Raw genomic sequence first — 16,385 nt, 5'->3', positions numbered from 1 at the left:
TGATTCATGTTGATGTTTGGCAGAAACCAACACAATTCTGTAAAGCAAGTAGCCTTCAATTAAAAAATAAATTAATTGAAATAAATAAATTTAAAATAAAAATATTGAAATATAGTTGATTTACAGTGTTGTGTTTCAGGTATACAGCAAAGTGATTCAGTTATATATATGTGTGTGTGTGTGTGTGTGTGTATGTGTGTGTGTGTATATATATATATATACACACACACACACTCTTTAGATTCTTTTCCATTATTGGTTATTATAAAATATTGAATATAGTTCCCTGTTGGTTATAGATAACCAACAATAAGTCCTTGTTGGTTATCTATTCTATATATAATAGTTTGTATTTTAATCCCAGACTCCTAATGTATCCCTCCCTGCTACATACCCTTTCCTCTTTGGTAATCATAAGCTTGCTTTTGCTGTGTCTGTTATTTTTTTCTGTTATACAAATAAGTTCATTTGTATCATTTTTTTAAGATTCCACATATAAGCGATATCATATAATATTTGTCTTCTTCTGACTTCACTTAGTATGATAATCTCTAGGTTCATCCATGTTGCTGCAAATGGCAAAATTATTTCATTCTTTTTTATGGTTGAGTAATAGTCCATTATGTGTATATTGGGACACAAATTCTTAACAACTTACAATGTACTTTTATTTTTCAAATCTCTTTTGATCTTCACAGCTACAATAGAAGCAGAGCACAAGACTTCCTGTTGTAAAAGTGAGAAAAACTAAAACTCAGAAAAGTCAGAATGACTTGCCAAGATCCCATAGCCAGCCACTGTCTGAGCTGGGACCTGAACCCCAATCTTCAGACAAGATGTCTTTGCCCTCAGTGCTAGTTGAAACACTTACTAGCATAGAACCTTGACAATTTGTTTAACTTCTCTGGACCTCAGTTTTCTTAACTTTCTATATAGTTAAGTTATAGAAAGTTAACTTTCTATATAGTGTAATACTAGAACCTACTTCAGATATCATTGGGTGTGATTGAGGTAACAGTTGCATTATATGCTTGGCATATAGCATGAGTGCAATAAATATTAGTTGAGTCTGAATCTAAGGTAGATCAGTGGGTCTAGGCTGAAGAAGGTGTTAGTGAACTAGTCAATAATATGGTATGAGGGTGGCTGGCATGAGTGAAAGACTTAGGTGACACCATCAAGTTCCCTCTGTTTTATCCAGATTCCTACCCATCTGAGCCACCGTGGCTCAGAGGTTAAAGTGTCTGCCTGCAATGCGGGAGACCGGTGTTTGATCCCTGGGTCGGGAAGATCCCCTGGAGAAGGAAATGGCAACCCACTCCAGTATTCTTGCCTGGAGAATCCCATGGACGGAGGAGCTTGGTGGGCTACAGTCCACGGGGTTGCAAAGAGTCGGACCGACTGAGCAACTTCACTTCACTACCTGGAAGGGAACCCAGCCAGGGACTCTTCCCTAATGCTCTTCCTCTCCTCCTGCCCCTCCCCTCAATGCCTCAAATTTTTGGCTCAATGAAATGTGGTCCTTACTCAAAAGGGTTGGAGGCCTCTACTTATAATACAAATGACTTCTGTAAAGAGGCAGAGAAAGAGAGTAACCAACACATTGCTTGCTGCAGGATACTTCATGAAAACAATTGCAGTTCTCTAAATCCCCCGCTGAGTCAGCAGTTCCGGCCTCGCCTGTCTGAAAAGCGTGTAGCTGTAGGTAGCCTCCATCCTCCTCCCCTCGTTTCTTTTCATCTTGGTCGGGGCTTGTCAGCAGCTCTGAGTCTGCTACTGGCCCAAATGGTTGCTGGTAACTGTTCATCAGGCCGAGTCTGGCTCCTGCCAAACATTTCTCTTCCTTTTTTGCTAATGTCGTTTCTCAGCCTGATCATAATATATTTATCTTGGTCCTAGAAGAGTGAGCTCCAGAGAAACAAGAAGTAGCCCCAGCCCTTGTTCTCTATGTAGACTAGTTGTGTAGCCCAGCATTTTAAATACTTTTAAACCCCTCCTGTAATGAGGAGGACCCATTTCAATGATAGTTTTGGTCTCAATAATTGTCATTGAGATATTCTATGTATTTCCCCCTACTTAGCCTTGAAAGAACATACCTCACGTGCTCCAGTCTTTCATATTGATCTTCAAAGAAGATAGCCCGAGATTCCTTATACCCCATCAGGGACCTTTCCTGGTTCTTTCTGGAAAGTTCTGGCATATGACTCAGAATCTAGCCTTGCTTTAGCAACCAAGAGTTTATACCTTTCCTTCTTGCCTTGGGTGGTGTGTAAAGATCTCTAGATTTGTAGAGAGGATTGGTTTTGAGTCCTTGGGCAAACCATTCACTTTCTCTGAGCCTGAGTCTTACCTCTAGTGGTAAAACAAAAACAAAAACAAAAAAAACCCGCCTGCCAGTGCAGGAGATGTAAGAGATGCGGGTTAGATCCCTGGGTCGGGAAGATCCCCTAGAGGAGGGCATGGCAACCCACTCCAAATCTTGCCTAGAGAATCCCAGGGACAGAGGAGCCTGGCGGGCTACAGTCCATAGGGTTGCAAAGAGTTGGACACAACTGAAGCACGCGCACACACACACCTTACCTGGGAGTGCTATTAAGTTTCTGCCTTTTCTCCTCATATTGATGGGACTCACGTAAGCATCAAAAAAGCTGGAGTTTTGAAGTCATGTGTGAGCTGTCACATGCTCTATACTTACGCATAGTTACTGTCACGGGTTCTGAATCTGGTTACACAGCCTCCTCCAGTCTCTGATCCACTCCTATCCCTGACCCAATGCTGAGGAAACTGGAGTCGTCCAGCTTTTTTGGAAGGAGCTTTGTTCCCAGGAGATTATTTTTATTTATTAAGTAAGAGATCACTGGAAGGGAATTGGGGGTTTGCTTTAGGATGCACAGCTGCAGAGCAAAGCTGCATGTGCAGCATCTGCCCCCAAGGCTTCCTGAAGGCATGCTGATGCGTTGTGTCTCCTTCTGCAGACGGATGACAGCAACAGTGACTTGGACCCGGGAGTTTTGCTGACAGCTCAGACCATCACATCCGAGACCACCAGCAGCACCACCACAACTCAAATTACCAAGGTAACAGACAGCTAGAAATTCCTTATGAAATCGAGTGGCGTGCCAGGCTTGCTGCCTCTCTGCAAGAACCCCAGTCCATACAAGGATTTTCAGCTTTATCCTTACTGAGGCAAGTTATTCCCCATGTTCAGGTGGAAAGGCCCTGGTGCTTTCCCCAGTAATAAACCCAGGGAGACCCTGAGCATCCCTACCTCCTTAGTGGTCTCATAGAGTCACCTGTTTTTCTCTTTACACATTCCTCTTTCTCCCTGGTCAGTGCGTCCTCTGGCTGGGGAGGTCAGTTTAAAGGCAAGTTTTGTTGGGATTATTAAGCAACCGTATTTTCTAAGCCAAAAATCAGAACTTGGGGGTCTCACAAAGAAGGTCTCACAAAGAATTTTTATGCCACATCGAGGATCTAGGCCATGGGAACTATAGTTCAGATGCTGAAATATTGGAATCATTAGACTGTTGTTTATGGGGACAAGAGGGACAAAGTATCTAAAATTGGAACTACTCCCAGAAAATTAGAGAGAATCCATGTTTGCAGTGGCACTAGAGGAAAAAGCATTTTCTTGTAAGTAAGAAATCTAGATTCCTGACCGAACTCCTACATCAACACACAGATGACTGGAAGCCAGTTACTTCGTGTATCTAGACCTTGATTTCCTCATATGTCAAGTAGGGGGCATTATTTGAGGATCTTTTGACATTAGTCATAGGAAACTGTTTTAAAACAAAGAGCTTAGTTTCAAGCTGCATGACATTTTTGTTTATAGTCTTCTGATTTTTTTCCTCTTGAAAATAATCAAAATATACAGGAAAAGAGCAAAAAGAAACACCTGTTTTATTTACTCAGAGAATTATGTTTAGCTTATTAAGAATTTTTAGCAATACAGAGGAACAGAGGTGTGCTCATTTTAGCAGATCCAGTCCAAATTGTGAACAAGTGTGTGAGAAGGCTATTCTATGCAGTACCCCACAGCAGATTAAAATTTGGAGTATAGTTTTCAGACTGATTGCTTGATGTTATTTGTTTTGCTGTTTGGGTTTTTCTTTTCTTCCTTCCTTCCTCCCTTCCTTCTTTCCTCCCTTCCTTTCTTTCTTTCTTTCTTACATGATAACTTTTCTCTTTGGTTGCAGACTGTAAAAGGTGGGATTTCAGAGACTCGGATTGAAAAGAGAATTGTGATCACAGGAGATGCGGATATTGACCACGATCAGGTAGGGATGCCAAGGAGATTCTGAATGTGGGAAGGTTTCCCAGTGGATTGACTGATGGATACCAGAGTTGGCTTGCACAAGACAACGGCTTTATCTCCAAAGAGCCCCCCAGCTTCTCCAGCCCTCAGTTAAGGAGGACAAAGGGAATCAGGTCACAGGACCTGTAGGGGGTGGGGGGCACGCAGATTGAGGAAGCAGCCAAGTGGAATAAAAGGAACATGGGCTCTAGACTCAAAAAGACTTGAGCTCAGATCCTAGTTCTTACCAGATTTTAGCTCTAACACCCTCAGCCTCTGTTTCCTCATCTATAAGCTAGATCTTCCTTCAAGGACGTTGTGAGAATTAAGTGAGATACAGATGTACATCATGTGGCATGCGGTGGACTCCAAGCTAATGGAAAAACTGCCGCTGTTCGGGGAGATCCTGTAACCTGTGCTGGAGGCAGTAGAGGCGATCAGACCAGCCTGTGGTCTCTGTACTGGGAGGGGCTAGCCAGCGGGGACAGCGTGTGAGAGGCTGGGACTCAGGAGACTTGGAACCTGCTTTCTTCCCAGACCTGTCACGAACTTGCTGTGTGACCTTGGGCAAATCACTTTACCTCTGATTTGTTGTTGTTGTTGTTTTGTCTCCTAAAAGAGAGTAGGTTGATCTAGATCATTTCTGGGCCCTTGTGAGTGCTAAAATTCTATGCTTTTATGTTAATTAGGTGCTAATTGTGTGCTTGAAGCAATTAGCGAATAATAAGGTCAGGATTAATGTTCCCAATTCTCTGGGAGCTGAAGTTAGAACAGGAAAGCTGCAGAGAAGAGGGGGTGGAAGACACTGCATGCAAATGCTTCTGGAATCATTGACAGGCGCGCGGAGCCATAGTTTTGTGGCCTTTATGCTGATATGCTGAGTGCCTTAAAAAAAAAAAAACGAACTGAGCTGCAGTGCTGGCCGTTCCCTTGGTAGCAGGGTTGAGACTTACAGCTAAGAACACTGGACTGAGGGTCCCAGCAGCGAGGCTGCAGAAGCCCAGGTGGGAGCCCTGGCAGCCTGTTTGCCCCAGCTCAGGGGATGGTGCTGCATTACCAGCCTGCATCCACCCACGCGGCCTGATGTGTTCTGAGCCCCTGCCACGTGCTTAGTCTGTGCTAGACGGCCTGGGAAGGAGCTTTGGCTTTGCTGTGAGACAGACCCGGCTTGAATCCTGACTCTGTAACTTACTGGTTATATGTCCTTGAGCGAGTTATTTGACTTCTCTTCTGTAGTTTTGCCATCTGTAAAACAAAAATAATCATAGGTTTCTTTCAGGCTATCATGACACAGGGACATGCACAACTTGATGGCTCAGAGCGGTGCTTGATTGTCCTCCAGTCCCTGAGACATGGGGACACGCGGAGGGAACAAGACGCGGTGGGCTCTGGGTGGGGAAGGGGCTCTTGAAGAAGATGCAGGCTGTCACAGAGAGCAGGTGTAGACCGGAGGAACCAGAGAGAGGGCTTGGGCGGGGCCTTGGTTGAGCAAACAGGATGAGGGGGGATGAGCAGGGCTCTGTAGGGGTAGCAGTTCCAGGAATGGCTTTCATGGAGTCAGGAGACCAAAAGAGGGATTTCCCTTCTTACCATCCCTCCTAGGGGTAGTCTTAAGAGCCAGATTCAACAATCAGCCAGTCAAATCTAGCTCGAGCCCTTTCTGATGGAGGAGTGGGGTGGGGCACAGGCTGTCTCTGAGAATCCCATGCCGCCATCCCCCAAAGGCTGTATTGGGCTCTTCCACCTTGGGGTGCTCTGAGCTTGAGGCTCAGAGACTTGCAGCCCGAGGGGAGTAGCGGTGTCATTGTGCGTGCATGCGTGCTCAGTCACTTCTGTCATGTCTGACTCTGCGACCCTGTGGACTGTAGCCCAGGCTCCTCTGTTCATGGGATTCTCCAGGCAAGAATACTGGAGTGGATTGCCATGGCCTCCTCCAGGGGATCTTACTGACTTAGGGACTGAACCTGGTCTCTTGTGTCTTCTGCATCACAGGCGGATTCTTTACCGCTGAGCCTCCAGGGAAGCCCAGTGGTGTCATTACTCTCCTTTAACTTTTCATCTGCTCCTTTTTGCTTTCCTAAAATGATCAAAACTCCTCCAGATACTAAAACAGGGTCATCATGCCCTTCCACCTCCTGCTGAAACTGAAAACCAGTCTGGTAAAGGGGAAAGTCTGATGGATGTAAGTGAAAATCCCCTTTGTATTACTTACTAGGTCTGAAACATTAAGCATTTTAACAATTGAACCTTGGTTCTATAAAATGGAATTAAGGATACTACCTTGATTCATTGAGTTGTGAAGATCAAGAAATAATAATAAGTAATGGCATATCACACACCCACCCACTCTCCCTTCCTTTCTTTTCTCTACTTCAGCCAAAGACATCTCTTCCTTCTTGTAGCATGCTTCATTATCTTCTCCTGTCCTGAGCCTCCGGGTTACCCTGTGCTGAGCACAGATTTTGCTTTGTTCTTTAGATGCCCTGTCTTGAGTGAATTCTCCCAGAGCCACCCAGCCTATCACCTCTGAAGTCCCCCTGACTTCCTGAAGACAGCTTTTAGCCTTCCCCGTGTCCAGCCCTCCCTAAGCAGCCCGGGATGGGTTCAGCCGTCATCAGTGTGGCTCAGCCCGCCCTCGGCCCTGCTTCTACAGACAGCAATGTTGAACTTGCCAGAGAAGTGGTATCCCGTGACCCTTTCCTTCTTCACTAGCCAGCCTGCCTTCTGTCTGATGGGCATCGTTTCTGTCTTCCTCAGGTCCTGGTACAGGCCATCAAGGAGGCAAAGGAGCAGCACCCAGACATGTCAGTGACCAAGGTGGTCGTCCACCAGGAAACCGAAATCTCTGAGGAGTAAGCTCAGGTAGGGGCTGTTCTTGGGGGGCAGACCTATCCCTCCAGAGGGGTCCACATCAGCACGTGATCAACTGAAGGCGGAGGAAGGCTGAGGAGGAGGGTGTGGGTGGTTGTTAAGTCCCTGGTGCCCAACTAAAGCAGCCAGGTGTCCTCCTGCCCCAGCAGTCCCGTCAGTGATGGGTTGGAAGAGATTCCCCACACGTGGATGTAAACCCCACCCACCTCTTGAATCATCCCTCACCCTCTTGCTTCCCCACCTCCTTTTCTCCCTGCTGCTGTGTTCTCTGCTGTCACAGGGCTCTCTGAGTCGAGACCTGGGAGGTCAGAGGAAGAGAACAAAACCATGAAAACCAGGACTAGTTGTCCGGAAATGAGGCTTTTTGGGGGGGTAGGAGAGAGATGGCTGAAGCCCTGGGGCCAGACTAGAGAGTTGGAAGCAGGGTAGCTGACTTTTGGGGAGCCAGGATTCCAAGATAAATCCATGCCTAAAAGTAGTTTACAAATAATTTGAAGAAGCCATCAGTCACCAGGTAGGACGGGGCCCTGTAAAACCCACTCAGGCCCTGATTGTCACCTGTGGCCTCAAGAACTTGGCAGGGGGACAGGGAGGTCTCCTTTGCAAGATTTTAAAACTTTGCTTCTTTCTTCCCTCTAGGAACTCTCCCACTCTCTCCCCCCAACCCCTGACCCCCAGCCCATCTGCCATCCCAGAGAAAAACCAGCGGAATGATAAAGAAGCTAACCAGCAATAGTTAGACTTCAGACTTTTAAGATGATTGATTCTAAACCACCAGAAAATCAATTTCTTTTTCTATTTGGAGTTTATACCAAGAAAGTCTTCTAGACATCACTGATCCTTTTGAATACCTTTTTCTATATTGTGATACCAGAAATTGTGCAACTTTTCACTCTATGGACTGTTTTTAAAGAGCTTTTTTCTTTTTTTTTTTTTTTTAAATGGGGTGGTTTGGAACCCCTTCAGACCAGCCTCTCCCCACTTACACTGACAGGGTCCATAGCATTCTGGAAATCCTCCAATGACACTGTCAGCTGTGCTGGGGGGACAAAGCCAGCTTAACGGGGCCTCCCCGATCCTCCCCTGGTCTATACTCTGTAGGCGACTGCAGAAACTTCATAAACCAGCCCTTCCTCAGAGCCAATGATGTCCCTTTACCAGAATGTCAGGCAGGGCGGCTGCCCTAAGGCGCAGGCCCTAGGCAAGTGCCCCCTATCCCTTTGCGGAGGTGGAGACTCTGCTCAGAATGCAGCGCTGTTTCCCTTCCTCTCCCCCAACTCTTTCTCTTTGGAGCCTCTTTAGATCAAAGACATAAGACGTTGCTTCAGACATATCTGATACTGTGAATGTTTGACTGTATCCGTGGCCTTCACCTTCCTGCCCTCCCTCCCCTCTTACCTCATCAGAAGCAGTGGCTCAGCTAAGAGCTCCCCCCGCCACCTCCCATCTCAGGAGACCAAAACTCACGGGGAAATAGGCACTTTGGGCCAGAAGCACCGATGGCACATTTTTACTGGTGATGTGGACAAAGCAAGCTGACGAGATTTTTTTTTAAGGTTTTCTAGTTCTGGGAATGTGCACTTGACATGAGGGTGTGCTGGGGTTTGCCTCACTCAGCCAGATCTGCTCGGATGTATTTCCAGGAGACCACCCCTGGGCCTCTCTCTCTAATCCTCGGGTGACAGGGAGTGTAACCCAGCAGGCGACTGTGGTCCATGACCTTACTCCTCACCAGTGGCACCTGCTTGCAGATTATCCTTTCTGGAGCAGGGGGATGGCTTTCACGGGCCTCCCTCCCCACAAAACCCCCCTTGACAAAGGGGCACAAACACCAGCTCCGCTCATCCCCACTTGCCATCTGAGGTCTGTCCGGTTTCGTGGCTTGATTTTTGTGATGGGTTTAAGGTTTCTTTTTGTTTGTTTTTGAAAATGAGTAACTGATGTCCCCAATTCCACTATTCCTGGTAAAGATTTGGGGGTGGGGGGCATTTTTATTCAGTAGGCCTTCTCTAATCTTCCAGTAGACAGATCTGCCTACACGGTCTTAGAATCCTAAGTCTAAGACAGAAGGTCAGCTCCCTGAGGTGGACAGTGGGTCACACCCAGCCATTGCTGGGGGATCCGGGGCGGTGAGCAGAGGCGGCTACAAGCCTCTGCTCCCCGCAGTGGGACCCAGCAGCACATGCCTGGAGTCCACTGGCTGAACTTTGTCTCAACAGACACAGTTGGTTTGAACTTATCTCACGTGTGTGCGTTTTTCTCTGAGTCCTTCCTTGAGACTGTTACTAACCCACAGGTAGCTCTCTCTCTGGGCAGGGACAGGGAGGAGCTCAGGTAGGATGTGTCACTGGCCGTGGGGGAAGGAGAGCACCCTGTCTCAGGAACAGACTGACAGCCTGGGAGCGTAGGTCTGGAGCGACGGGGCTTTCTGGGCGGTGCCCAAGCCAAGGGCTTTGTGGCCCAGAGCGGTGGCGAGGTTGGGAATCCAGCTCACATCAAGCAGATGTGCCAGATAAGCTTGCTTGCCAGTGGCCGGCTCTGCTGCTTGGAAGAGCTGCAGGAGCCCAGAGCTGACACCTGTGGAATGGAGATGGGCAAAGGAAGAGGGCAGGGCACGTGCGTCAGGAATCTGATGCCCCTGTATCCCGTGATACCCGCTCAGAGTGGCTGCTTTCACAGCTCTGGACCACACATTGGGGGCCTGAACTTCCCCTTGGTCTGTTACCAGCTCACTTCACTTCTCCTTGCTTCCCTGACTATAAACTGGATCAGAAGATCTCCAATGCCCTGCCAGCACTGTGAAGCCATGATATGGACAAGCCAATGCGAGGGGTATCCTCCCAAGCCTCTTTCATCTTCCTCCCTCTCTGGTTACCGAACTTGGCGTTTGGCAGTTGTTTGAATTTTTTTTTTTTTCCTTATTGCAATTGTGTGCGTGCGTGCGTGAGAAGAAAAACAGACTGTCCAGGTGGAAATGGCGAAGAGGGGAGAAGAGTTCATTTCCAGGGTCAACAACTTAGCAGCCATTTTCCTAAAGTGACTCAGACACACCACAGTACCAACTCTCGCTGCAATTTGATTTTTATTCCACTTGAGAAAGAAAGATTTCCTCCAAGCCACGTGAGGTCTCTGTCACCCACCCACCCACAAAGCAGGACCTGAATTTATCAGCTGAGGCCCCACAGAGCCTGGCTGCAGGGACCTGTCAGGGAATCTTTGCCCGCCCCCAGTCCCCGCCATGTGTTCTTCAGGGCAGCTAAGGGTGGCGAGGCAACAGTCCACCTTTGGAAATGGAGCCAGAGCTACGGCCTGACCAACACCAAGGAATGCTCATGGGAAATACCTGCCCAGTATCTCAGTCCCTGGGCTGGCTGGTTTTACAAATCTCTCTCAAATGTTTTATTTTGGTGACAAAAATGAAGGAGCTTTGTAAATTAAAAAAAAAAAAATTATGAATCATATCAAGTAGTTGTTTTCATTTCTCGACAAAATAGGAGACTATGGCAGCCGAATCAAATTACAACAACCTTAGATTAAATAGGCAATATTTAGGTCTGCCATCTGGGCCTTTTGTAGTAAGAGAAGTGGTGGTAGTGTTTAGATACTACTGTTTAGTTTGGTCTTGCTTCCTCTTGTATTGCATTTTTCAATAAACTCAAAAAAAAAAAAAACAAACAACCTGACTGTGTGAAGATTGATCAACTTTTAAAGTTCTCTTCCCCTACTGGCAACTTAGGAAAAACATGGGTCAGGGAGACCCCAATCCAAGCCATTTTCTAAGGCTATCCACACTGACCAAAAGGGTGCTTTAACATATAAAAGAATTTCTGAGAACTGGCAAATGCTTTTTGCCACCCGGAGAAAGATTTCACGGCATGGGCCACACGACAAAGGAGAGAAGGGGGCTTCTCAGACCTGTTTGGGGAGGGGCCAGAGCCTAGTACAGAGACATCGGCAGTAGTAGAGCCCTTACCGGATGTACCCAGCATGGCTGAGGGCGAAAGAGGTTTAGGTGGTGGGAGTTAAAGGCTCAGTCCCAGATGGCAGTGGAAGGTCTCAACTCTACGGCATTGCCCATCTTCCCAGAGGCCCAAACCCCAGCACCAGTGCCACCTTGGAGGGCGCCTGTCCCAGCCTGTAACACCACAACCTACCTTCCAGGTCTGAGGACCCTCACCCATCACTTGGGGTGTGCCAAGACACCCACCAGATGCATCCCCTGGGCCTCCAGCCCCCTCAGATATCTGTCCAGGGCTAAGGCCACTTTTGGAGGCTGAAGGAATTCCTGAGGCTGAGTCCTGCTGGTCTCCAGAGTCCACATTAAAACACAACCTCTCTAGCTTTTTGAACCCTTGTGCAGTTGGCATTTCTTTGCCGACATGTAAGTCAGGAGGCCTTGGCAGCTGTTGGGGCTGGAGCATCCATCCCCCTCCCCCGCTGGGATGTGACTGAAACCTCTACTAGACATCAGGACTCCTAGGGCTGTACCACGGTCCACGCTGCAGCCTCACAGCAGGCTGTGCCCCTCCTCCTCAGACCCGGGCCCCCAAGTCCCCTCCTGCTCCCAACTTGGCATAACCCCCCAGACTGAGGCGGTCCAGCCGTGGCCAGCTTCGGTGAGCGCAGTCCCGAGCCGCTGGGGCCCCCAGCAGGAGGTCTCCGAGGCCCAGATCCAATGACTTGGAATGTTCGATGCAGGAGCCAGAGGGCTGCACGGTGATGATCACATGGCCGGCCTGGGGCCGCGGACCCCAAGGTGGATGCAGTCCTGAGCCCTTCAGCGGGTAGCTGTTAAGCAGGGCAGGTAACCCCAAGCGAGGATTAGCTGGCTCTGAACGCAGACTCCGCACTGACGGGACGGGTGAGGTACCCCTACGCGGGGACAGGTCCCAGCTTTCTGGTTCCACGCAGCCTACGGCTCGGGGAGTCCTGGGGCCGGGGCTGGGGAGGAGCGCGCAGTCCCACCCTGGGCCGTCCGGGGGCCGCAGCGCCTGAGCCCGCAGCACCCCCTGGCGAAGCCGTCGCGTCTCCAGGTCGCGGTTCTCGTAGAGCAGCGTGTTGGCGCAGATGAACACGAACAGGCCTACGCCCATGACCACCGGCCCAAGGAGTCTCAGCCGCTCGTGCGGGCCGTGAGCTCGGCCGGCGCCGCGACCCTCGCGCCGCAGCTCGCTCAGGGGAGGCGCGCTGGAGTTCGCAGCCCGGGGTCCCGGGACTCCGGCGCGGTGCGGCCAGTAGCCGGCCACCGCGATGCCCATGCCCACCAGGACCACAAGCGCCCCCAGCGCCGCGAACGCCCCCGACGGCGAGCGCAGCCGCAGCCGCGCCCGCACCCGCAGGGGCTCAGGAGGGGAGCGCGCGCGCCGCCGGCGGCCCAGGCGGCGGCCCAGGCGCGAGACGCGGCCCTCGGGGCTCCTCCGCACCTCCCCGCAGTCTCCAGGGCTCCCGGCCGTCATCTCGCCGCCGTCTGGGCGCTCTGCGGAGAGAAGTGGGGAGGCAAGGACTGAACCGACGGGCCTACGGTCGGAGCGCCAGGTCGAGGGCCCCAGTCTGGGAGGGAAGAGGGGGCCGCCTCGCCCAGCACGCTTGGAGATCCTTGGCGGCCACCCCCGGATTTTCCCGGGCTGCGAGGCGGGGAGCCGCCCCCGCTCGGGTTTTCCGCAGCGGAGCTCCGAGCCAGGGACGCGCGGCAGAAGCCGGAGTTGGCCGGACCCGCGGGCGGAGACGAGGGAGGGGGGCGCGGGCTGCTCCTTGGCGCATCCTCGGCTGCGGGGCTCCGGCCGCCGGCGCCCTCTTGGCCAGCTTGCGGGTCCCTGGCTCAGGGAGGTGTGGGGCCCCCGGCAGCGGCGTCTGCAGGGTAAGTCCCGCCCGCGATCGAGCTCACCCCCGCACGTGGCTGCACCATATAGTAAAGGAGGGAGGGGGCACTTGGCCGCCCGGGGCCGCCGGGGTCGCTCGCGGGCCCCCCTTCCCCCTTCTGCGCTACACGTACCGCAGCGGAGGAAGGTGGTGGTGGTGGTGGGGGTTGTCACGGACTCCAGCCTCTTCCTGCCCGCCCCCTCCTTCCAGACCTCCTCAGTCAGCACTGAAGCTGCAGCAAGACAGACTTGAGCTAGACTCTGAGAAGACCGCTCAGACCAAAACCAGCGGCAGACTTTGCGCAGGATTTCTTGAAACTCCGCGAAGAGCCCCCTTCCCCTCCTCCAGCCGCCCATCTACGGTCCGGGCAGGAGGCAGGGGGCCATGGGTGCCAGGCTCCGGGCCTTGCCGGTGAGCTCCTCTCCTGGCCCCCAGGTTGCAGCGTTTCCAATTCGGGCTCCTCCGGATGAATCATCCCCCTTTCCCGCCGCCTGGCCTCCTTTCCGGCCTCCTCAGCCCGAGGCCTTAGTGGCCCGCGTCCCAGCTAGAGCAGCACCGCCCTTGCACCCCAGGGTCTGGGCCGCCAGGCGTAAGCCCTTCCCAGCTGCTGGTGCGACCCGGCCTGCGGCCTGAGGGACTGAATCCAGGCCGGGCGGGAGTAGCCGGGATACGTGTGATGTAGCCCCCACGAAAGACAGGGTGTGGGAGGAAACGGTGCCCCGGCCCAGGAGCTCCGGGCCCCGCAGGAGAGGAGGGTTAGGACCTCGCTGTCCAGTAGTGCGTCCTGACTGCCCCAGTCTGGTTTCCCAACAGCTGCATCGCTGGAACCCGTAGCCGAGGCCCCAGGAAGGAGGTCTTGTTACCCTTCTCTCTCCCCATCCGCACCCCAAAGCTCAAAGCAGGACATCCCATCCCTGCCTCCGACAGAAGCGCTGAAGGCCCAGGCCCTAGCACGGAGCCCGGCGTCTTCCGCGTCCAAGGCTTGGGGTTCACAGAGGGAAACTGCGGCCCGGAGAAGTGGACGGGTCTGCTGGGGTCACGCAGCGCACGCCACGCAGGACGGGGGGGGGCGTCCACACAGGACCCAACCCCGGGCACTTCTCGGCACAGCCCTGGGAGCGTCCTGGGAGGAGGGGAGGCCCGTTCCCCGCCTGGTCTCTGAGTATGGAGCTCTTTCCCCAGCCCCAAACTGGAGAAATGACCACCCCAGCCCCAGCCCAGAGCTGGCGCCCCCGTCCCAACTCTCGAGCCACCCTCGGGTCCCGGCGGGTAGGGAAGGAAACGGAGGCCTGCAGAGAGAGGGATGGGGACAAGCTCAGAGACACTGAGATTTTGGAGGGCGTGAGTCGACGCTGGGGACCCCGGGAGAGGCAGCAACTTGGAGCCACAGTCCGAAGACCCCTGGTCGCAGGAAGTTGCCGGGGGCCGGATTCCTAACACTCCGGGGTTCCGCCTCCACGCGCGTCCACACTCCTGCCGCGGGAAAAAAGGGAACCCCGCTCCCGCTCCCCCCCAACCCCCAGGGCCTTTCTGGAGGTAGCGACCAAACAAAAGTTGGGGAAAGTGGAGAGGCGAGCCTCACCAGGCCCCTAGTTTCGCTCACCTGGCGCTCAGCGCCGGAGTGGGTCTGGGTCCGAGTCCGCACGCCTGGGCTCCAGCCCTGCCGCGGTCTCCGTGGACTCTTGGTGCCCGGCCCCGCCCCCTGGCCCAGTCCCGCCCCGGTCCGGCCCCGCCCCCGCCCCGCCCACCGGGAGCCCCGGGGCCAGTTCGGCCGGTGTCCAGCCAGTGTCCGGCCCGGCCCCACGGCTGGAAGGAGGCAGCGAGTCTCAAGGCCGAGGCTCGAAGGTAAGCGCTGTGTGCGCGCCCGGTGACTCGGAGGATCCGAGGGCCCCAAGTCCCCGGCTGACGTCTTTCAGAAGGCCTGGGAGGGTGCCCTCCCCACGTGGGAAGACTGAGACCCCTGCCTCGCCCCGCAGCCGGAGCGAACAGACCCAGGGCGAGCCGCACGTCCTCCCCCGCCTCGCACAGTCCGTCCCTTCCAGGCGCCCCGGAGAGGACCCTCGGGCAACTGAGAGCCCACAGGTGCCAAGCGCCGTCCGGGGAGCTTCCCGAGGAGGCGGCCAGAGTTCCCGCTCCGCCCGACCTTACTATCTGAACCTTCCTGCATCTGAACCTCAGTCTTCACCTGTAAAATGGGCGTGATGGTCTCTGCATCACAAGATGCCGAGGGGTGAAAATCCGGCGTTAAGGGCGGGGCACACTAGAGGGGCACAGCCCGGGGTACGCCCCCGAGCGCTCGGAAGAGGAATCACTTTGCTGTTTAGTTGCTAAGTAGTGTCTGACTCTTTGGAACCCCCCTGGACTCTAGCCCGCCAGGCTCCTCTATCCTTGGGATTCTCTAGGCAGGAATACTGAAGTGGGTGGCCATGCCCTGCTCCAATCACGTTGGCGGGGAGGTAAATAGAGAAGAACCGGATTCTCAGAGCCGAGGGAATCGGATGGAGCGTCGCCGGCCTCCCTAGCCTCCCCGAAGAAGATGCTGCCTAGCGGGAGTGGGGAGGCGGTGCTGGTCTCAAATGAGGAGGCGGGTTCGGAAATCCGCGGCGCCCCCCGCGGACCGGCCCAAAGGGGGCTGCCAGGCCTTCGTGTCCCGCCCGCCCCCAGAGGCAAGAATGTGGCGCGGAGCCAGGGGGTCGGCCGGCGGCCCAGTTTCCATGATGCGGGGGGCGGACTCGGAGGAGGAGGGGGCGGGGAGGTGCGGGCAGATTGCCAGCCTCCGCGCCGGCCGCCCCCCCCACCCCCACCCCACTCCCGCAGCCCAGCTAGGGCCCCTCGGGAGGAATTTCCGGCCTGGGATTGATTATAACCCGCCCCTCCCCCGGTCGCCGAGACCCCCCGGCCCTCGGGGCGCTCGTGAAGGGGGATGGGCGGTAATGAGACCCGGCTGTGCGCCGGGGGGCCAGGAGGGGAAACTCGGCCCCCCCCCCCAAGCCCGCTGCCGGGTCCCGGAGCCACACTGCACAACTGGGCCTCGAACCCAGGCTCCGGTCCTCTGGCTCGGCCGAGAAGACCAGGGGTGGCGTAGGCGCCCCGGAAGCCGCCTCGCCCCGCCACCGGCGACCAAGCATCCTCGGGAGAGACCGAGGCCACCGCCGGGGGCGGGGCCTCCCCCGTAGGCCGACCGCGCGGAGGCCCGGGTCCCCGAGGAGGCCGCAAGTGGGCAAGGTCTATCCTCGGCCCCCGGAGCCACATCCCTGCGGGTCCGAGACCGCCTTCCTGCCGCCCGCGTGGGCCGCGACGCTGCTGCGGCCCGAGCTCGCGTCTGGGCCGTGGCCGGCGCTCCACTGGGGCCGCAGCC

At 53.9% G+C, this 16,385-nt stretch overlaps 2 protein-coding genes across 15 annotated transcripts in view; one reads left to right on the top strand and one right to left on the bottom strand.

Moving 5' to 3' along the window:
- Window positions 1-10,629, top strand: part of EPB41 (erythrocyte membrane protein band 4.1) — a 182,134-nt gene extending 171,505 nt beyond the window's left edge. For all 11 annotated transcript variants that reach the window (XM_044938039.2, XM_044938036.2, XM_025278582.3 and 8 more), the window contains 4 exons: window positions 2,976-3,077; window positions 4,200-4,280; window positions 7,055-7,159; window positions 7,808-10,629. In XM_044938039.2, coding sequence (XP_044793974.2) covers window positions 2,976-3,077; window positions 4,200-4,280; window positions 7,055-7,153 — 282 coding nt within the window. In that variant the 3' untranslated portion in view covers window positions 7,154-7,159; window positions 7,808-10,629. The remainder of the gene's footprint in view (window positions 1-2,975; window positions 3,078-4,199; window positions 4,281-7,054; window positions 7,160-7,807) is intronic.
- TMEM200B (transmembrane protein 200B) lies at window positions 10,232-14,976 on the bottom strand. 4 transcript variants are annotated; one of them, XM_025278598.3, is made up of 3 exons: window positions 14,631-14,976; window positions 13,161-13,259; window positions 10,232-12,644 (listed from the first exon to the last, which is right to left on the bottom strand). In XM_025278598.3, the coding sequence occupies exon 3, from the start codon at window positions 12,622-12,624 to the stop codon at window positions 11,701-11,703; it is 924 nt and encodes a 307-aa protein (XP_025134383.1). In that variant the 5' UTR covers window positions 12,625-12,644; window positions 13,161-13,259; window positions 14,631-14,976; the 3' UTR covers window positions 10,232-11,700. The 4 variants fall into 4 exon arrangements, with proteins under 4 accessions (XP_025134383.1, XP_006049554.1, XP_006049553.2 ...); XM_006049492.4 differs by lacking the exon at window positions 13,161-13,259; XM_006049491.4 differs by lacking the exon at window positions 14,631-14,976 and having other exon boundaries at window positions 13,161-13,386.
- Window positions 14,977-16,385: the final 1,409 nt, after the last annotated feature.

Source organism: Bubalus bubalis, chromosome 2, assembly GCF_019923935.1.
Source record: "Bubalus bubalis isolate 160015118507 breed Murrah chromosome 2, NDDB_SH_1, whole genome shotgun sequence".
NCBI classification, from domain to species: Eukaryota; Metazoa; Chordata; class Mammalia; order Artiodactyla; family Bovidae; genus Bubalus; species Bubalus bubalis.
Note: the sequence above shows the minus strand (reverse complement) of the source record. Positions and strands in the feature narration are given on the sequence as shown.

Excerpts from the sequence above, each read along its gene's own strand:
- TMEM200B (XM_044938042.2), bottom strand. The coding sequence starts at position 13,383 with ATGGGCGGCTGGAGGAGGGGAAGGGGGCTCTTCGCGGAGTTTCAAGAA.